At 41.5% G+C, this 21,895-nt stretch overlaps 2 protein-coding genes across 4 annotated transcripts; one reads left to right on the top strand and one right to left on the bottom strand.

The window, feature by feature from the left end:
• Window positions 1-1,107: 1,107 nt before the first annotated feature.
• On the top strand, window positions 1,108-16,046 carry rbbp9 (retinoblastoma binding protein 9). Of its 3 annotated transcripts, XM_083765076.1 has the most exons (6): window positions 1,108-1,286; window positions 1,893-1,935; window positions 2,502-2,607; window positions 3,724-3,809; window positions 4,590-4,845; window positions 15,993-16,046. In XM_083765076.1, the coding sequence occupies exons 1-5, from the start codon at window positions 1,191-1,193 to the stop codon at window positions 4,826-4,828; spliced, it is 570 nt and encodes a 189-aa protein (XP_083621202.1). In that variant the 5' UTR covers window positions 1,108-1,190; the 3' UTR covers window positions 4,829-4,845; window positions 15,993-16,046. The 3 variants fall into 3 exon arrangements, with proteins under 3 accessions (XP_083621202.1, XP_083621201.1, XP_083621203.1); XM_083765075.1 differs by lacking the exon at window positions 15,993-16,046 and having other exon boundaries at window positions 4,590-5,882; XM_083765077.1 differs by lacking the exon at window positions 15,993-16,046 and having other exon boundaries at window positions 1,146-1,255; window positions 4,590-5,882.
• Window positions 6,141-14,250, bottom strand: polr3f (polymerase (RNA) III (DNA directed) polypeptide F). Its single transcript, XM_083765949.1, has 9 exons — window positions 14,095-14,250; window positions 12,695-12,812; window positions 11,973-12,040; window positions 11,467-11,534; window positions 11,031-11,143; window positions 10,350-10,493; window positions 9,165-9,272; window positions 7,517-7,708; window positions 6,141-6,410 (listed from the first exon to the last, which is right to left on the bottom strand). The coding sequence occupies exons 1-9, from the start codon at window positions 14,154-14,156 to the stop codon at window positions 6,333-6,335; spliced, it is 951 nt and encodes a 316-aa protein (XP_083622075.1). The 5' UTR covers window positions 14,157-14,250; the 3' UTR covers window positions 6,141-6,332.
• Window positions 16,047-21,895: the final 5,849 nt, after the last annotated feature.

Raw genomic sequence — 21,895 nt, 5'->3', positions numbered from 1 at the left:
TTCAGATAGGCGTTTTTTATTGCCTATGTGCTGAGTAACTTCATGGATCAATTTCAACCCTTTTGCAGTAAAAGTAAATCTGGGGACAATACATTTCATGAAGGGGACCTCCTAAAGATATGAAAATGTTTTGTCCCGTTTTGTTATACCTCGGGGAGGGGTATAGTCAACTTTTGGGGCTTTGTTTCCTCCACTATTATATAAACCTGCTTCAGTCTCTGTTTCCATTGGGTTATAGTAGGTGGTTTTTATCTCCCTCCAATGTACTGTATCATTTTCTTAGCAATCAGTAAACGTATCCTTAATATGTAACTCTAATCACTAGGTTCATGTTTTAGGTTGTTATTAGAGAAAGTAAAAGAAGAGTGTTCATTTATTATGTTTCATTTGCTGCTTTCTTTAGTTTTAACAAATATGTCTTTTTTTTTTTAACCAAATGTTACAGCGATTTGATTTCTTTATTGTTATAGTCCTACTAGACCCCAGGAAATCTGGCCACAAAAGATCTGGGATCTACTTTTACCTCCCCCTTCACATTCAATAGATCCTGTGATATTTGATCTGATGTAATAACTTTGAAGTATCACTTCCTTGATTTCAAAGAAAAATTTCTTAAAGTAAAAACAGCATCCCTTCTTTCATTTACAGCACTAGTACCTAAAATGATATGGCTGCGGATCCCCATTTGGAAAGATTGTGTGCCAGCGACTAAGAGAAGATTTGTCACTTTTTCTTTTTAAACACATGTTGAAATAGCTGAAAATGTTGTTGTGGAGCCCCTATAACTCCCTCAAGGACCCCTGGACTTCACTTTGAGATCCTTTCATTTATATCTGCAGTATTATTTTGTTAAAACAATGTTGTTGTTTGGTTAAAAGGTTAAAGCTCTATATTGTGACAGTAGTCATTGTGTGTTTGTTCAGTAACAGGGGTCTCCCTGTCTCTCCAGCTCTTTAACAGAAAATACATTTTCAGGTTTATGGGTTTCATCCTTAGTATGAGGTTTCATCCTTTATATTTACTCATTCATTCCCACAACCAGTAGAGGGCGGTAGTCAACTGGGTTCAGCTCAGCAGCTGAAACGGGCTTTCACTTGACACGTTGACAGACACGGAACTAATCTGTTTCAAACCAACGTGTGGAGTTTCTTACATGGTTTCTTACCTCCTCCTATTCCAATTCCAGTAGAATGCCGTTGAGCAAGGCTGTGATCGTCCCTGGGAACGGAGCAGGAGATATACAACACTGTAACTGGTACGGATGGGCCCACAAGAACATCAATAAGGTGAAACATCGTGTTTAAAGGATACTTGCTGCCTGGTTTACATTGAATTAAACTATAGGATCAATTACTTTTTGCCAGGTTGCATATCCTCTCTTCAGCCCGCCTTTACTACAGCCTATTCCAAAAACCTCCGATTCCGAGGCAAGAATCCGGCAAGTAACCCCCCCCCCCCCCGTAATCCATGTATTAAAGTGACTCTCTCTGGCGGGACCATAGAGTTATATATCTATACTCTAAGGGCGGGACTAACTAAACTACTGTTTCATAATGTGACAGTGGGGGAACAATAACAATGTGGCACAAACAGGAAACTGAATGTTTGGAGTAGGCGGGCTCTAGACCGGATCTCACTGGAATATTAGTTTCAACCATAAATGTATGGTCTCTCAGCACAGTAAACTTATTTTTTACTAAAATCCTCACTGTTAATTTTACTCTGCACTGTCTGAGTTATAAACCCCCCTTACGGAAAAGTTTGTTCGTCTTCATTCCTGATCTATTCGGTTGTAAATTGAAATAAGAAATAAGTTAGAAAATAGTGCTGTATCAGAATTTGTAGCCTACATATGCCCGCATTATGAAACATGTTGACAATATTTTCTTTAGATTCCAGGTATGACGTGTCTGCTGAAAAACATGCCTGACCCGGGTACGTAGGTGACATGATGTTAAAATGTTTAACCTTTTAAAGTAACAGCGATACAATACATACAAATCTTAATTGTATCGGGGTCCCTGGCACAAAATACTTTAAGTTGGGGGTCTGCGGGCAAACTCAAAACCTTGTGGTTGTTGAGGAGGAGTGATTGATTGATGTTAATAATATTTTGGGTATTTCATTTACAGTCATATTTTTGAATGCTTCAGATGATGTTGCGCGACTATTTAATACTCTAATACTGTAATATTTACCTTATAACTTGTAGCTGCAATTTTAATGATCTATTCCTAGATAAGTGATTCTCAAACCTTTTAATTTCAAGGACCCCCGGCCGTAACTCTTTGAGTGTACAAATGGAAGCAAAATGGACTCTCATTTCCATTCTCAGTTCCATTGTACACTCTCAGAGTTACCGACGTGTGAGGGTCCATTTGGAACCCACTCAAGGAACCCTGAGGGTCCCTGGACGCCAGTTTGAGAACATTGTAACCTAGTCCAAGTTGTGTGTATCAGGGAAAAACTGGTGTGTGTGTGTGTGTGTCTGTGTGGTTCAGTGACAGCCAGAGAAACGGTGTGGTTGCCGTTCATGGAGGAGACTCTGGGATGTGATGAGGAGACTGTGATCATCGGCCACAGCTCTGGAGCTGCAGCAGCCATGAGGTGACCGGGAACAGCTTTGTCACCTCGTTTGTTACATCTGACTGCATGTTTTGTGACCATGTGACCGGGCCCGGGGACAGCTTTTTGGCACATCCGACTGCATGTTTTGTGACTATCATGAGGTGACCGGGGACAGCTTTTTGGCACATCCGACTGCATGTTTTGTGACTATCATGAGGTGACCGGGGACAGTCACCTCACCTCGTTTGTTACATCTGACTGCATGTGACCATGAGGTGACCAGGGAGAGCTCTTGGTCACCTTGTTTGTTACATCTGACTGCATGTGACCATGAGGTGACCAGGGAGAGCTCTTGGTCACCTTGTTTGTTACATCTGACTGCATGTGACCATGAGGTGACCAGGGAGAGCTCTTGGTCACCTTGTTTGTTACATCTGACTGCATGTGACCATGAGGTGACCAGGGAGAGCTCTTGGTCACCTTGTTTGTTACATCTGACTGCATGTGACCATGAGGTGACCAGGGAGAGCTCTTGGTCACCTTGTTTGTTACATCTGACTGCATGTGACCATGAGGTGACCAGGGAGAGCTCTTGGTCACCTTGTTTGTTACATCTGACTGCATGTGACCATGAGGCATGAGGTGACCAGGGAGAGCTCTTGGTCACCTTGTTTGTTACATCTGCATATGACAATGCTAGACTTTAACCTTTGTCAGTGAGGAGAAACAGACTAGTATACAGTTTCTTTGCTAGGGCTGGGCAAATGTAGACGACATCAAATGCCGCAATATTGTTCACCAAATAGCTCCATATGGAATAGAATACTTTATTGAATTGTCATATATAGGCTTACGCCAAGAAAAGACCACACTTATGCCATATCGCCACATTATGATACCTAAAATCCCAGACGATGTCCAGTCTCCTGTCACAACATTGATAGCCCTACTTCAAAGGGCTTGCAGATTTGGTGACATATTTTAACCGTTTCTGCTTGTAGATTAGATTTTAGTAGGGCTTCCAGGTAGACTCCTGTCCACCAGAGAAAACATGATTTCTCCTTTTTATGAGTTCTTCCTCATCTGGATTTAACCACAAGTTTGAAACGACACAGGACTTCTACAGTATGTACCATTATGTGTAATGTCTTGTAGGTACGCCGAGACACACAAAGTGTTTGCCATCGTCCTAGTGGGAGCGTACACCTCAGACCTGGGAGATAAAAACGAGAGAGCCAGTGGTGAGCTTGGACCCAATTTACTGCTCATTTGTATGTGTGTGTGCACAGTATAGAGCGTCGCAGTCCCACCCCCTTTCAGAACGACGAGTGGCCCAGGAAATGAATCCCAATGCATTTTTCCCATAGGCTTTTCTTAAAGTATTTATTTAAAGACGGTTACGCCGCGGACAAAGCCAACTCGGATCGTGACCAAATCATGACAATGAACACAATATTTTGGGCCGATCAAATCATTAGAAAGAAGAAAATGAAGGGCAGGAGACAACACTATTTGTTTTGTTTTTCTTCTTATAAATTATTAGTGATTAGTTGTCACGATCCGAGTTGGCTTTGTCCGCGGCGTAACCGTCTTTTAAATAAATACTTTAAGAAAAGCCTATGGGAAAAATGCATTGGGATTCATTTCCTGGGCCACTCGTCGTTCTGAAAGGGGGAGGGACTGCGACGCTCTATAGTGCCTTTGATATGATGCTTTAATTCATGATACTACACTCGCACACAAAAAAAAGCAAAAATAGCAGATCTAAGGATCAGCTATTGTCACCAGTTTTGAAAGTGTGAAAGCGGTGTTTTTATAAATATTGAACCAACGAAAAGTACAAGAGCTTATGACTAAATAATATTAGATACATTGGAACAGTTTCCTGAAAAGTGACAGTTTTGGACATACAAGGTTTTCCACCCGACGGCGACGCTATGAAATCCAAAACGACGCAGATTGAGAAGTTGAATCGTGCACACACAGGTCACTGAACGCTCCTCAATCCTTCTCAATCGCAGGGTATTTTAGCCGCCCGTGGCAGTGGGAGCGCATCCGGGGGAACGTCGGCCATATTGTCCAGTTTGGCTCCCGGGACGACCCCTTCCTGCCCTGGGCGGAGCAGCAGGAAGTGGCGGAGGGCCTGCAGGCGGAGCTCCACGAGTACACCGACAGAGGACACTTCATGAACACACACTTCCCTGAACTCATCACGGCCGTGCACAAACTCAGAGGCCAATTAAAACCCATTCTGACCTGAGATCAGATTCATACAAGGTTTCCACTGGACACACACACTGGTCTGATTAACCCATTCTGACCTGAGATCAGATTAAGAAAATGTCAGTCGTTCTTCGATAAAAAAATAAATAGCAGACCTACAAGCTATGAGCTTGTAGATCTGCTATTTTTCAATAGCTAAAGCACGACATGATGCTAACACCAAAATGGGTTAATTCAAAAGGAACAGTAATGAAACTGATTTTATTTACATTTAACAGACTCCAGTCTCCAGAGATTTTTTCACTAGTGTATAGAGGCAGTGTTGCAAAGTCTGCTTATAAGTGACTTTGTGTTTGTTTTCCTGTAAAGTCGCTTGTAAAATTATTTGGGCTTGCTTAAGTTTAACCTCTTTTAACACTAACTAATATTTGTCTGCAATTTTCAATCTTGTATAGTTGTTACGTCCCCACCAAAAAGGTCCAGGTGTTATTTTGTGCAAAATTGCATTGGCTATTTCCCCTAATATAAGCCCTCAATGGGGGTTGGGTTTTTGTGCCAATTCGCTTATTTCCATCTAAATAAGTAGATATAATAAAGTGTGCCGCTTGGGATACTATTTGCATTATGAAGAGAGGATATATACAAAATAAATTGATTTTTGAGCGATGGAAATAAGCGAATTAGCGCAACACCCCATTCAATTCATTGAGGTCTTATGGTAGGGGAAATAGCCAATAATGCACTTTTGCACAAAATAACACCTAGACCTCTTTGGTGGGGACGTAACATAACTACAAATAAAGGCAAGAAAGCCTTCTAGTATGGAATTCTCCTTTAATACATTTCTCCCAAAATGTCCGGGAAAGACTCAAGAGTCTGACCGGAACCGTGTACAAATGGAACCAAATGGACCTGTAACTACACTATCACAGTTGCATAAGCACAGAGGAATTTACAGTGTAGATTTGGTTCCCAGAGATAAAAGAAAAAAGTATATATATATATTTATTAAATTGGTGTCCATGGAGTAATTCATATCGAAGGGTTGAAATAAAACTGAGAATCATTGGTGTAGAGGTGAAAAAGGACACACCTATCGTGCTTTAGCTATTGAAAAATAGCAGATCTACATTTACAAGCTCATAGCGCGCCACCGAGTGGCGCGCTACGAGCTTGTAGGTCTGCTATTTTAGAAAAATAGCCCTGAGGGACACTAGTCACTGAAATACTGTATACTGTTTAAGTGTGTTCAAATCTACAATACCGAATTGTGCGACGGTGCATATCTTGCCGCCAGCACAAGACACATTTTGTTATAATTGAACGTCAAATAAAATCTGGAAACACAATTTGAGCGCCACCTTACTTATATATTTGCAGGGTTTGGAAGGAACACTTATCAGACCCTGGCGATAAATACAAAATAAACATACATCATGGTGATCATAGATCATCAACAACAGAAAATAAAGCCACGCATTTAAAGGTTTTCATCATAGAGAAAACATTGGGGAGGTGTGGGAAGGGGTCAGTGCGGAAGGTCAGAAGTCCAGCCACTCTGACATGTAGATACAGTTGGATGGAGAGATTTCACCTCCCACATGGCAGTCATCAAACACCTGCAGGACAACACAGAGTAATCACCGTTTGAAGTCAATGAGCGAGGCTCTTTTTTTTTTTTATATATATTTTTTTTTTTATCCCACGATTTTGTAACCCATTTTTCACCCCTGTGTCAATCATCTAATGTGATCCTGGGCTCTACACACCCTCCACCAACCTAGGCTAGTCCCCATATATGGGGGACAAGGGGAGAGCAACGGACTTGAACTCATGCTTCCTTCATGCCTGAGTGTCCAAGTTGCTCCTTTACACCTGACAGGGGGGAGTTTCCCTGGTTGGACGTAGCGCGTGGAAGGAACACGTTATTCCAACCAGTTCCTTTCCCCTCCATCAGGCGCCCCGGCTGGCCAGGGGGAGGCAGTTTAGAGACCAGGATTACTGCATGTTTTATGTGAGGGTACCTACCCTAGGGGACACGGGGAGAACATGCAAACTCCACACAGAAAGGCCCTTTCGCCAACCCCGCCTTCGGGTATGGGCACTGATGCGGAGGAGGAAACACGCCGCCAGCGCCCACAGTGTCCCGAGCGGGAATCGAACCCAGGACCTTCTAGCTGTGAGGCGACAGCACTACCAACTGTGCCCCCAATGAGCGAGGCTCTTCACTTGAAAGCGGTTTTGGTCGGAAACCGCCGAGTCAGGAAGTGAAAATCCGCTGTGTAACATGTCTCGCAATTGTCATTTAAATCCACCCAAAACATACTTTTTTGTAAGTGAAATACTATCGTTTAGAATAAATCAGACGCAAACCAAGCTTATTTTTTGGTCTAAAAAAGAAGATCAGAGATATTCATGTTTTAAGATGCTGTGTCCCATATAATTTAAAGCAGCAGATTTTTCATTTCCGGTTTTTGTACTGGATATTTTCTACCGGATCAAAATGGGACTGTTACGTGGGGGGAACTGGACGCAGCAGAGCACCGTAATCAAATGTTATTAAAAAAGGCATGATAAGGCGTCACCGGTGCCAAGGTACATACGAAAAAAAAATTTTTTTTCTATTCATATATAAAAATTAACCACATCAATAGTTGCAGTCCTAATGTGTCAGGGTTTCATTTGGGGTTCTTTGACTGTTAAGATTGATGTGCTGATTTGTTACCGGACAGAGTCCGCAGGGCACTTTGACCAGTCCCGTGGGCTGGATGATGGGGTTGACGCCTCGGTACAGCTTCATCTGTCCGTCCACGCTGCCCACCGTCCCCTCCTTGGCGGCGATGATGGTCATCTCCACCTTGCCGTCGTAGATCAGCGTGTTCAGAATGGTCTCGATGTCCTCCATGGACAAGTCCACCTGGATGACAGGAGGGACGACAACAGAGGACATTAGTGAGTTTTTTTAGAGCAGGGTTTTCTTAAACTTTTACATTTCAAGGACACCCCCTTAACTCTGACGGTGTACATATGGAACCAAAAGAACCCAATGGACCCTATAGATAGAGCGTCGCAGTCCCGCCCCCTTTCATAACGACGCCACGCCCAGGAAATGAATCCCAATGCATTTTTTTTAAAGTATTTATTTAAAGACCTTTTAAGCGTCGTACGAGGCCAACACTTGTCGTGACAAATCATGACAACACACAATATTTTGGACCAAACAAATAATTACAAAGAAGAAAAAGTGTTGTAACCTGCCGTTTTTTTCTACGTTCTAATTCTTTGTTTGGCCCGAAACATTGTGTTTGTTGTCATGATTTGTCACGACAAGAGTTGGCTTTGTCCGCGGCGTAAACGTCTTTAAATAAATACTTGCTGAAAAGTCTGAGGAAAATGAACGGGGATTTATTTTCCGGGTCTCTCGAGGGGACGCTCTATTGGGTCCTTTTGGTTCCATTTGTACACTGTCAAGAGTTACAGACTTTTAAGGATCAACATAGAGCTCCCTCAAGGAACCCTGTTCAGTGGGTTCAGTGTCAGAAGCAGTTAGGTTCAGTGTCTTCACTGTCTTGCTCAAGGGAACAATTCGACACTAAGCCAGGAGGTGCCGGGGATCGAACCAAAAACGCTTGGATTCCCAAGCGGCCACTCACTCCCCGATCCACTGCCAGCTACCGGAATGTGAACTTCATTCACCTTGTAATTCTAATTATCTTCATGGTAAAAAAAAACAGCAGTACTAAAAGGAACTACTGCAGTCTCACGTAGCCAAACAGCTATTCTATATAGTTTGGAACTACACGTCCTGAAAGCTGAGAAAGGAAGCCGCCATCGCCGTTCCTCATTACCGCTCATGAAAATATATTTTAAAATATCTTTACATTTCATTTTTTAATTTCAATTTCTGCTAAGCAGCAAGCTACATAGGCTTCGATTATTTTGATTTATATTGGGACAAAGTTGCACGACAGTAAGGACATTTTCTCCAGTTCATTTTCAGAGCCTCCGTGCTCATCTGACTGAAGAACTTGATTTCACTTAAGACTTGTAAGGAATACTTGATTTCACTTAAGACTTGTAAGGAATACTTTGAGGTCTAGCTGTCAAGTAGATACAGTTGTTCATTCTGAAATGTCTATTATCTTGTAATTTATTTGTTTAAATTGTATGCAATGTTTACTGTATTCAGGGCATCATTGGAAAAGAGAGCTGGCTCTCTTTTTTGAGCCCTGATGAAGACCGGCATAGGTCGAAACATGTTGGTCTAATAATGTTTTTCCTCCTTTTTAACCATTTTGTGTGACCAGTCGACTCTGCATCTCAGTCGGCTGAGCAGCTGTCATATTATGTTATGTATGCGTCAGTCTACCTACCTTGCTGATACCCAGCTCACAGATGTACTTCCACACCTCGTGAGACGTGGCAAAGGAGCTGTTCCTCTGCACCATGGGACTCTGCTTGCTGTCCCTCGCTACCTCCGCCTGCCAGGAACACAGCAAACATGAACCGTTAAGCTTAACCCATTCTGACCCGAGATCAGATTCTAAAAATGTCTTCTGCATCCTGACAGTTTTCTGAAAAAGCTATGTTTCTATGTCAGTGGTTCTTCGATTTTTCAAAAATAGCAGACCTACAAGCTCGTAGCGCGCCACTCGGTTCGTGCGCTATGAGCTTGTAGATCTGCTATTTTTCAATAGTTAAAGCATGACATAATGCTAACACCAAAAGGGGTTCCCGCCCCAAAATGGGTTAATCTGTTGTATATATAGCTTTGGGATCGGAACCAACATTGAGCAACCGTAATCGATTCCATCACACCTGGAACCGTTTCCGGGAAACCGGCCTTATCACATTGGCAATAAAATTACAATACCGGTATTGCTCAAACTTTTTTACTTTCAAGGACCACCATTACCGCCACTCTGAGTGAAAGTGTTTATCAAAACTTTTAATGGTGGGCCGAAATTAGATTTGCATATAGGAATCGTTTAACCCATTTTGGTGTTATAATTTAGCTATTGAAAAATAGCAACCTACAAGCTCATAGTGGGCGCGCTACGAGCTTGTAGGTCTGCTATTTTTTGAAAAATCGTGAAAATATTTATTTCAGAAAACTGGAGGATTTAGAAGATTTTTTTATAAAATGTTGAGATCAGGCCTAAATGGTTTAAGCCTTAAACCATTTAGGCCTGACCTCAAAAGGAAGGAACCGGAATGTTTAAAATCCTAAAAGGAGTTTGCACATAGAGCGCGTTATTTCGTTCCTTTTTTCAGATCCGAAATCCACAAAAAAACGTGGAGCAGCTGGAAGAGGCCAGACAAACCCAAGTATTACACAGTGGTTCAGGGAATTGTCTTTTATGTTTACCTTTGGAAAGGATTGCATACATTCAAAAGGACAAACAAGAAAAGTTTCAGGAGGTGTGGGTGACGTTTTAGAAGTTACATAAAGAACAATAATTTGTCACATTTAATGGATGGAGCTGAAGAGGAGTAGTGCTGTTGTTTTTTGTTTTTTTGTTTTTGGGTAATTGTCGTTTAGAAAAAAAAAAAGTCACCTTGCTCTGCAAGAACTTAAAACACTGCTGGTTGAGGACCTCCACGAACTCCGACTCAAAGTCCTGGTCGCTGTACCAGGCTCCTCCGGTCACTGAGCGGTCCGGCTGCAGGTTGTACAGCATGTACACCTTCTTCTTAGACGCCTGGAAGACAAAGACAAACAAAACGGATGTGTTTACCCGACAACTCAATATTGATATTGTGCAATTCTGCATAACTTTTAATGTATGAATGTAAATAACAGACGATCTAGTCAGACAGTTTTTTGAGTTTTTGAAAATGTTTGAAAAATGAGTATCATTACAATACAAGACGTTCATCACAATAACAATATCAAAGTATTTGGTTAAAAATATTGTGACCCAGCCAGCACTACATCCAGGACCCAGGATTTACACAAGTAAGACGCGCGAACGCGGGAGGCTTTTTTTGTGTGTGTGCATGTGTTTTTTTGTACGTTTTCTTTACGTTTTTTCTTCTTTTTTTTTTAAGTTAAGTTTTTGTGTATGTGTGTTTTGTGTGATACAGCTGCGCCCTCTGGTGGCGGGCTGGTGGTGTTACAGCGGGACACAGAGACATGTTCTGCTAGGTCTCATAGTTAGTGCTCACTGAGTTCGCAACCATATATTTCAGATGCTGTACTAGAACGGTGGCTTTTAGTAGAAAACCAGTGGACTCACAGCCACAGATTTGACGGCTTTGATGAGTTTCTTGCTCTCCAGGTTCTTGAGGATCTTGTTGATCTCAGTCAGAGGGAGGTTGCTCTTAAAACGGATGTCCCTGCTCCAGATGCCTGCAACAACAAAACACATGGTTAGAAAAAACACCCCATGTCAAACAAAATGCGATGCCTCAAATCCTACAATTCCAAGTGCTTGTCAGGGTGTGTGTGTGTGTGTGTGTGGGGGGGGGTCCCCAGTTCAAATGTGATTATTTGTGGGTTGTGGCCCAAAAAAGGTGGAGAACCACTGGCCTACAACACAAACGCAGGGTAAAAAAAAGAAACATCCCATCGTCCCCGCTCCAGGTGACATTGCCTGACACATGAACACAGGGTAAAAGACCACCCACGGTAGGTTTAAAGTATAATGTAATGGACGTGTGTGCAGGTCCTACCTTTGTTTCCTGCGTCCTCTATGACCTGGTAAACCAGTTTCTCCTGGTTGTCGGAACCTTTCATCTTACTGGGAGACACACAACGCAAGCCAGTAAGGCTACATACTGCACATGTGTGTCTGTGTCATTGTTTACAATGTGAAAATATGAATACATGAAACATGCCTCAACTAATCAAATGTTTAAATCGCCAAAGTCAAAACAGCAGAATATCCATTAGCTATGTTTTACAGTTTTAACGCATTAAAACCGGGAAAGCACCCGTGTCATTTTAGATTTCAGCTATATATATATATATATATATATATATATATCTCAACATAATTTACACTTAATTCTTAGGATTTAGAACAGTGGTTCTCAAAAATAATAGATCTACAAGCTCACAACGCGTCACTTCGTGCCACGCTGCAAGCTTGTACGTCTGCTATCGTTTATTTTTTACATTTTAGCTAAATCTTATGTGTTGCCTCAGGGGTATAATGATATAATGAGTAAGCTTCAACCTGGCTGTCTGTGCATCCTTCATGCGGTACATGAGTCCAGTGCTGTTTCTGAGCAGGTCCAGCTGACCCTGAAAACACAAACATGCACACATTAGTACATTTTTGAAGGGCGCCAACCAACCCCTCCTATACACAGGGTTTTGTTTTTAGTTCAATGTTTGTTTTTAAAACGCCATTGATAATATTTGAGAGACAGCGAGATCATTCCTCGACGAACGACGACGTCGTCGCAACGAGCTTTTTCCTTTTTTGCCCGTCTTCCGTTTCTTCGTGTCAAAAAGCTTGCGGATCAACATCCGACCATTCTTACGCTGTGATTGGCAGGATACGACCGCTTGATAAATCACTTGTGAGCCTCGCCGTGAGGCGATTCCTCCAATCAAATCTACGGTATACGCAGTCGCAGGTATAAGACTTTTTTTTACATATCTCGATATTAGCCCTTTTCACATTTTGCTCAGTAAAATCTGCGCATCATATAAACCAGATCAGAAGGTTTGTAAACAAACAAGTAGAGAGGTATTTCGGGGTAGAATGTCTACATTTACATTTACTCAATATAAAATAAAGTGTCCAGAACAATAGCTATGTCTAGTTTGTCAACGTGTGGATATTTAGAATAGACGGATATAGTCAATAACAATATTAGGTGACCTGTTCTTCCAGAATTAAGGTTTCATGTCATGATGATTTTGGTCTACAGGAGGATTGGAGAGACTGACCAGCGATAGCAGTCTGTTGATCACCATCGCCCTCTGCTGGGGAGCCAGATGAGGCATGTCGTTCTGGATCACCTGGTCTGTGATTCCATGAGGAAACTGCTGACACAGGTCCTTTATCCTACACACACAGACACACACACACACACACACACACACACACACACACACAAGGAAAGCAAATTTATGACTCCAAACGTAATGCCTAAAAAGGCCAATCTACAAGATTCAATAGGCTATTTTCAGGGCACGACATGGCACATCAAGTATCAAGCAGGCAGATCACCAACCATAACCCCTAAATAACTAGAACTGCCATAAAACAATCTTTTCACTTGTGAGGAATTTTGAGGAGGAGGAAAATGTCCTCAAAAACTCCCCATAAACTGCTCCCGGTGATCAGGCCGATACCTTGCCTGTAACCATTGTTTCGGTGTGTGATGTGTATACATATATATATTCATATATGTGTGTGTGAATGTGTTAATGAAAAGCGCTTTGGAAAGAGTAAAGAACTTAGAATGCACCGTTTACCATAGAAATGTTGACTTCCTGACTGTAGTTTAAATTAAAGTGGATAAGGACGAGGGCGATCTAGCAAATCTGGCCCTCCTAAAATATTACACAAAAACGATAACAAAAATAGAGCTGCTATATATTCTAGAATCTAGAATTCTAGATCATTTCTGTAACAACGATGAGGTTTGTGCCAGCAGCCAACACATCATCACCCACCACCAGTTTAGGATTACATGTATGATCAGTATGTGAGTCTATGTTGTATAGATAGATTATTTATCACTGACTAATGACTATCATAAACCTGGTCCAGTGCTTACAGCGAGTCTCTCACTGACTGTAAGCACTGGACCAGGGCTATGCACTATCATAGACATTGCAGATTGCAGCAGCACGGCCTTTTCCGAGGGTATGTAATAAAGGCACCCTATGTAAAGTAAACAAACTTTACGGAGGGTTCCGAGAGGGGCTAGGAAACCACCAGCTTAATTTACAAACAGACATTGTAAAGTTGTCATAATCTTCTGACATGGCTACAGTGTAGCCAACAGAATGTAGCCCAACATTGCAACATGTGTAGCCGCTACACATGTTGCAATGTTGGGCTATACATTCTCACAGGTCCCCACTCCCCAGAAAGCATTAAAATCAGTTTAACCACTTTAACCGTATTTTCTATGGGGGTCCCTGGTACGGAAATATTTTCAGATGGGGGTCCGCGGCCAACTGCATGTCCGTCCTTGTCTTAGTGTGAAGTGTGAACATCTTCTACAAACATTCTGAAGTGAAGGTAAACAAAACAAACGCGTCGCTAATAGCCTTTATAGCCACCGTTAGCTGTGTTAACATGAACCAACAACATAACGTGAAAATATTGGACCCACCTGTTTTCTATTTCCGCAACATCGGGGGCATTTGACTCCTGCTTCACTTTGACGTCTGTCATTATGATTGTGATAAAAAGTTTAAAGTTTAAGCCAGTTAAAGGTGGTGTTTAAACTATCACAGCAGCATGACAGAGATGCTCTGCTCTCTGGGTCCTCAAACAAGTTGCCTCAGCACTGGCACGGCGGAGCGACCCGAAATCTGCCTGATCAAAAAGAAAAGGCAACTCCAGTGTTACAGTAGTAAGGAGTCAGGAGTCAGGACCTATCGAATTCTGTGACTTCACTGTGCCGCTCGGACGAGAGGTCACAAACCTGGGACATCAGTGGCGTGCACAGATAGACACTAGGGGGTACTAGAGCACCCCCTGCCCTTTTGGCAATTTTGCTTTAAAAAAAAAAATGATTTTTTTTTTCCTTTTTTCTTAATTTGTAGTGTGTGGACCATGGTGACATTGATCAAATCTTGATTAAAAAACGCTTCTACTATATTATTTAGGCCCCCACAATCTAAAGCTATGTTTCTATGTCAGTCGTTCTTCGAGCTTGTAGATCTGCTATTTTTCAATAGCTAAAGCACCAAAACCGTTTGTAAACCGTTAGCTTTTTTGGTTGCTTAGTTTAAACCATAGACTGTAGTGCAGAGTAGTGCATGCATGATTGCATGGTTCAGTTCATATAGGGTTCAGTGACGTAGCCTACGTTTACGAAAGGTGTTTTCCAAATAAAATCCCATAGTCCGGATTTGCTAGTTGGTTGTCAGGCAACCGCTGTAAATTTGTTTCAGAATATATATATATATATATATATATATATATATATATATATATATATATATATATATATATATATATTCTGAAACAAATATATGAATCAAATCAAGGAGTGTAGTACCCTCACTAACCAATGGTTTGCTCCTCGCCCGTCTCCCTTGACAACAACAAGCCAATCACAATGCTCTCTAAACCGGTTGCTATGGAGACCTTTAATGCAAACGCTACACGGCTGCAAGGAGGGACCGGACAGAGGAGCATATACAGTCAGTAATCCATTTCCTTAATTATATATTACAATAACATTTAAGTTAATTTAAATTACATTTAAGTTCTTTGTGAAGTTTTATTTTTTTGAAATTGTCAATATGGATGTTGTCTTTAATTGTAACCATCATAATAATTGAATCAAGTTTACCCCATCACTTTGTTGGTGAGACATTTTTAACTTATGTGTACAAATGACTTACTAGGCCTACTTGCATGTTAGTAGGGGTCTCGATAGCCGAGTCCCCATGCTAGAACATCTAAGCAACGTGTTGGATAGGGACAGGATTCACGTGATTAAAGTGTTTAAAAGCTCCATACTGTAGTTCATCATTTGCTTTCTACATATTTTTGTTCAGTAATGGAGGTTTCCTGTCTCTCCAGCTCTCTAGTAAACAGAAAATATATTTTCAGGTCAGGGATGCAATGTCGTACAATCAGGATAGATAGAATGTTAGGTACAGGAAGTGAAGTGATTAAAAAAAACAAAAAAACAGACAACATTTTTCATTTCATTTTCAATGCTGACGAAGGCCCTTGGAACTGGAACACTTGAATAGAAGCTGATAGATCCTGATTGGATGAAACTGGTGTAGTTAAACATATGTCCCCGTGAACACACTAGACGCGTCAGGAGCGTCAGAAGTACTCTATGGTCAGAAGTAGCTGAAGTCTTGTTCCGTATGGTTTGCAGATCATGACAGCTGGCAGTGTGGTCACCCCTCTCATCATCCCCATCAGACTCCCTTCACATGGACAGAGCAAGCAGGAGATCAGCACCACCACTCCAGTGGAGCTCAAATCTGGTACCTCTCTCACACACACGTCCATTGTTAACCCATTCTGACCTGAGATCAGGTTTCCACTGGACACACACTGGTCTGATTAACCCATTCTGACCTGAGATCAGATTCTAAAAATGTCAGTCGTTCTTCGATTTTTCAAAAATAGCAGACCTACAAGCTCGTAGTGAGCTTGTAGATCTGCTATTTTTCAATAGCTAAAGCATAACATGATGCTAACACCAAAATGGGTTTGTTTTTGTTGCAAAAACCTTATTGGCTATTTCCCCTACCATAAGCCCTCAATGAATTGCATTGAATGGAATGGAAATTGAATGGGGCTATGGGGTGTTGTGCTAATTCACTTATTTCCATCGAAATAAGTAGTAAAGTGTGCCGCTTGGGATATTATTTACATTATGAAGAGAGGATATATATAAAAAAATAAAAAATAAAGTGCGATGGAAATAAGCGAATTAGCACAACACCCCATAGCCCCATTCAATTCCCATTCAATTCAATGCAATTAATTTAGGGCTTATGGTAGGGGAAATAGCCATTAAGGAGCTTTTGCAAAAACAATACCTGGACCTCTTTGGTGGGGACGTAACAACTACAAAGAAAGGTAAGAAAGCCTTCTAGCATGGAATTCTCCTTTAAATTTGAGTAATCTGACTGAAATGTTTTAGTTTTATTTGAACTTGAATATGATTTTAGTGGCTCCCGGTCGCTGCCCACACAGAATACAAAACTCTGATGCTCCCCCGTATCTTGCAAGTATGATCAAACCCTACAAAACCTTCCCACTCGCTCGGATCAGCCAACGCAGGGAAGCTGGAAGTACCTCCAAGTAGCTCCACACGTCGCAAACTCTTCTCCCTGTTCTGGCTCCAAAACTATGGAATGCACTTCCCATCACAGTCAGAACTGCACTCCCAATCTTCCGCCGTAGTCTGAAAACCCACCTCTTCAGACTCCATCATGGCCCGTAGCCCTAGCCCTAGCCTAGACGACCTTACAGGCATATGCAAAGGCTCAACTTATGTAACTTAGATAGCACTTTTATTTAGACTTAGATAGCATTGTATGCAGACCTATAGCATTCTATGTAGACAGCACTATAGAATAGCATTTTATGTAGACATAGCACTTTAAAGTATATATGCATATAGTTTCATTATATAGATATTCCATTGTTACCATACCATACCATCTTTATTTATATATTACATTTATATAACAACAAAGTTGTACCAAAGTGCTTTACAATTAAATAATAAAAACCACAACATTCATTTAAAAACAAACAAGATACACAGTGTCACTTTCAACATAAAAAACAGCTCATACTATGCTTGGAAATGTCAAAGAATAAAGATACGTCTTGAGGCGTCTTTAAGCATGATGCTTGTCACGTTCTTAGCTTAAGCATGTTTCATGATAACTACTTTTTATGTATGCGATGTATTGCCATATTCTGTTGCGTCTGCTAAATGCCTAAATTGTAAATTGTCAATTACATGATCTGCAGTTGATTTTTGTTGACAAAAAAATAATCTTGGTGGTGTTGGTACCGAAGAGGTGGATGAAGTATAAAATCAGGTCATTCATATTAATTTATGAAAAACATTAAAATAAAGACACAGGGTTTCTACCCAACAGCCAGCGATAACATTGACGTGTGATTTGGTGTTTTTTATCCAATGCAGACACAGCAGACGTGAGTATCTTGTACACCGTGGATGGCAGTAAGCCTGAGGTTCTGCAGAATGCAGGCTGTCGAGGTACCAACAGCACCCTGACATACAGCGCACCCATCCATCTACCCCAGGGCAAGGTGTCTGTCAGGGCTGTGGCCATCACCAGGTAGGAGGGCAATTTTAAGCACTTTAAACCCCTCCAATCTGGTTATAGAACTGGACTACAACCGTACTTTGAACTTGTGTTTTCCGTCGACATACTTAAAAGTTAAAAATTTGGGGGTTAACTTAAAATAGATAGAGGCGCTCTGTTCAGTTAAAAAATACATGAGTCCAACATGGCAAGGAATGGCAGAGACATTCACCAGGCTTGACCGATGAAATGTAAATATACTATCTATCTATCTATCTATCTATCTATCTATCTATCTATCTATCTATCTATCTATCTATCTATCTATCTATCTATCTATCTATCTATCTATCTATCTATCTATCTATCTATCTATCTATCTAACACTTGAACAGTGATGGCAGACAGAGTGCAACAGTAACAAAGGTCTTTGTGGTGACGTCGGAGGTCTTGAAGGAGTCTAAATCCAGGAAGGAGGATGAGAACTTCATGAAACTCACTGAACAGGAGCAGTCCAGACAGGTACAGTTACAGTACACTGAATTACCATGATCACTATTATATTTGTGCTTTACTTAGTTCTGCACCACCCACACACTCTTCTAACTAGTCCAATGGAAGCCAGCGACATGAGTAAAATGAAAGATACATCCCAAGTTTGTAGCTGCTACAAATTCAGCAGCTATACACAGCTACAAAAACATTGAGCTGGTTTCAACTTCAAATACAAAGCTACAAATATGCTGTGTGACTTTGTATCTGCCAGTGTGAACGCAGCCTAAAGTGGTCACCGCTCATGTGAAGAGAAAAAATCACACCCATGTGAACTGAGTGGTGAAATCCCCCCCCCCCCCCCCTCTCTCTCTCTCTCTCTCTCTCTCTCTCTCTCTCTGTCATTAGCAGCAGCACTATTCCTCTCTCTGTTTCTGGCACCCCCTACTGGTACTAATAAGTCATATACTCGTGCTCATGGCCACATAGGTAGACACATGGACATTGCTGGTTGTAGGAGTGGTTGCACCACGCACAAATATTGATATATTACAAATCATTAGTTCTCCCATGCATGGATGGATTTTCCCCTGCTAAATAATTGATAGTTATAGGAACCAAATGGACGCTTATCCCTGGGGGTCCCAGAGATAAAAAGTCTCCGTGGCCTGATGCATATCAATTTGGGGGTCTTTGAAAGTAAAATAAGTTTCAAGTTGCTGTTATACGCATAATTATAAAACGCATGTAAAGATGGAATTTGAATTCAACTGAGCGAGTGTTTTATCTTCCCTGACAGGAGGCTTCACAGATCAGTTCTGGTGGTGACTCATCATGGCTTCAAGGTGTGTGTGTGTGTGTGTGTGTGTGTGTGTGTGTGTGTGTGTGTGTGTGTGTGTGTGTGTGTGTGTGTGTGCGTGTGTGCGTGTGGGGGGGTTGTGTGTGTGTGTGTAGTTTAGTGTGTGCTGTGGTACTTACAAAGTGCTATAAATGTCCTAATAAAGTGCTGTAAAATGGGGGGGGGGGGGGGGGGTCATTTATTGGCCACTCTATGTATTCATTATGTTTGTTTGTTTGCTTATTTCTTTCTTTGTTTTGACCATATAGTACCGAAGGTCCAGGGGAGCCCTTCTTCCAGCAGGTCCCCGAGGCCGGGCCCTAGTCGCTTTCTCAACAGTCGCCTTGGCGGCCCGCCTCGGACCTCTATGGAGGAGGCCGACTCCGTTCATCGCTCTCAGACACTACTGGTGCGCGCACACACATTTACATTAAATGAGATATCCATTTAAATACTGTAATGACAAACTGAATTTGAATCACCTTGAATACAGAATTGAGCTCAAAGTGTTCACAGCAAATAGACAATACTAAACATTACAAAATAACAAAAATAGATATATTCACATATATTCACACATGTCTGCATATGAAAAAGAAAAAAGAAAAACATGTGTGTGTGTGTGTGTGTGTGTGTGTGTGTGTGCGTGTGTGTGTGTGTGTGTGTGTGTGTGTGTGTGTGTGTGTGTGTGTGTGTGAAGTGTGTGACGTGCACGTGTGTGTATGCATGCGTGCACTTGTGTGTCACAGAAACACAGTCCTTTGTCACCATGACCATGACCTCATGGTCATGGTGTGTACACATGTGTATCAGAAGGTGGGTTCCTTTAGTTTTTTTTCACCCCTGTGTCAATCGAAGGTGGTTTCCCAGGACAGTCCTCTGAGGAGCCTGACCAACACACAGAGGAACAGAATCCACAGAGACACAGACTTCCTCAGGTAGCCAAAATGAAAACCGATAACATCATTCAGTTTATTGTTACATTTTGGGTCAATAACATGCACTTTTGTATATGCGACTCCTCCTCAGACATGTTTAGCATTAGTAATAGTAAAACAGTGAAATCACAATATCTTAGTCCCCATCGTATAGCCTACAGTAGATGATATAGTATCTCTTCTTTGCTTTTTTAAATATTTGAACAGAGGATGGAATTGATTAATTGTCGTACAGGCCGAACCGTCTCTCCACCTGCCGAATGTTCATAATGTTTATTTCTAAGTAACCAGTGTTGTTTTTGGCAGCACATTTCTATTTTAGTTTTAGCCATAGTCTCTTGAATAGTTTTCACTTAGTTTCAGTCACATTTTAGTCACCTGGAATGTTCTAGTGTTTAGTCTAGTTTTAGTCGACTAAATGTCATATGATTTTAGTCGGACTAAATCTACAGTTGATTTAGTCGACTAAAATGTGTTTTGACAGGCCTTGATGTCGTTGTAATATATATATATATTTTACACTTTGGTTGCATGCTGAAAATATTTTCAGCATGTCTAGTTTTTATTTGTTGACGAAATTGTCAGTATATTTAGTCTTAGTTTTAGTCATCATAGATTTGTGTTTATTTAGTTTTAGTCAGTGAAAAAAGGTAGTCGACGAACATTTGTCGTCTTTAGTTTTAGTCGACGAAAACAACACCGATTCTAACCCTGTCATTCTGTGTTCCAGGTGCGGTCAGTGTCTGAACCACCGTCCGTCAGATCCCTTCGCCCGATTCTGTCTGCACTGTGGCTTCCCATTGGCTCCTGTACCCGGGCGAAGTTTACCCCCCACGGAGGGCGGACAGGTCTGCTCCTATACCATGTTGGTGCATGCAGAATGCATGCGCTGGGAGGGCGCAGAATCGCATATCACACCTTTTCCATCATTGATTAGTGTGACAAAGTCAGACGGAAAAAATGTAATAATGGTCAAACTCCTCTTGAGCTGTATTTAGGGTAGCTCTGGTCCATAGCCTTCTACTGCTTCTACGACTCTGCCCTGCAGTAAGGCTATGGGACTTTCGGTTTTAAATCTCAAATCGAAATCAGACCAGCCTCTCCTCTTTGGCGTAAATAAAAAGAACGTTTTTGCTACTCACCAAAACAAAGGCAGGTTGTGTCATTAGAAAGCCTACTTTCCTTAGTGGACGCACTCTGAGCCCCCCCACCACACGTATAAACGGTACTTTTTGGCCAGAAAGGGATTTGTTTTCACCGGAGGAAAAATATTCTCTATGGGGCAGTTCTCTGGGCAATATCAGTAGAGGGCGCAGCGGAGTAACTAAAAATAATTTCTTTCCGGTGGAAACAAAATCCCCTTTTGCCCAAAAAGTACAGTTTATACGTGTGGTGGGGGGCTCAGAGTGCGTCCACTAAGGAAAGTAGGCTTTCTAATGACACAACTCGCCTTTGTTTTGGTGAGTAGCAAAAACGTTATTTGGTCTGCATTGGTCTGCATTCATGCGAGCGGCGGAAGTTGAGAGTAACATAGCTCTAATGCGCGCATTAGAGCTATGGACCAGAGCTATATTTAGGGTAAAGTCGAGATGATAATATAGGGAGACATTCAAGTATACCGTATACCAACTTTGATGAGGCAGCTATTGTGTTACATGTTTTAGTCATTTCCTGAAAAGTTAATATTTTTGGACATAGCTTGTTTCTGCCCGACAGCAGAAATATGTTTTTCGACCTCTTCAACCAGTGGCTGAAGACTGAAGAGTGTACAAACTGAATCATCATTATTAATCCATTTGGATCAATTTGTGCACTTTAAAAGTTACACACCTGTTAAGTATCGATTTGGAACCAGTGTTGTTTTCGTCGACTAAAACT

The sequence above is a fragment of the Protomyctophum parallelum genome (genome assembly GCF_964188405.1).
Source record: "Protomyctophum parallelum genome assembly, chromosome: 5".
NCBI lineage: Eukaryota > Metazoa > Chordata > Actinopteri > Myctophiformes > Myctophidae > Protomyctophum > Protomyctophum parallelum.
The sequence above is the reverse complement of the archived record's forward strand: the minus strand, read 5'-3'. Positions and strand labels throughout refer to the sequence as shown.

Excerpts from the sequence above, each read along its gene's own strand:
- rbbp9 (XM_083765076.1), top strand. The coding sequence starts at position 1,191 with ATGCCGTTGAGCAAGGCTGTGATCGTCCCTGGGAACGGAGCAGGAGAT. Across the intron at positions 1,287-1,892 it reads CCCACAAGAACATCAATAAG|ATTCCAGGTATGACGTGTCT; the intron begins GTGAAACATCGT and ends TATTTTCTTTAG. Across the intron at positions 3,810-4,589 it reads TAAAAACGAGAGAGCCAGTG|GGTATTTTAGCCGCCCGTGG; the intron begins GTGAGCTTGGAC and ends TCTCAATCGCAG.
- polr3f (XM_083765949.1), bottom strand. The coding sequence starts at position 14,156 with ATGACAGACGTCAAAGTGAAGCAGGAGTCAAATGCCCCCGATGTTGCG. Across the intron at positions 11,144-11,466 it reads AGAGGACGCAGGAAACAAAG|GCATCTGGAGCAGGGACATC; the intron begins GTAGGACCTGCA and ends TTGTTGTTGCAG. Across the intron at positions 9,273-10,349 it reads TTAAGTTCTTGCAGAGCAAG|GCGGAGGTAGCGAGGGACAG; the intron begins GTGACTTTTTTT and ends TGTTCCTGGCAG.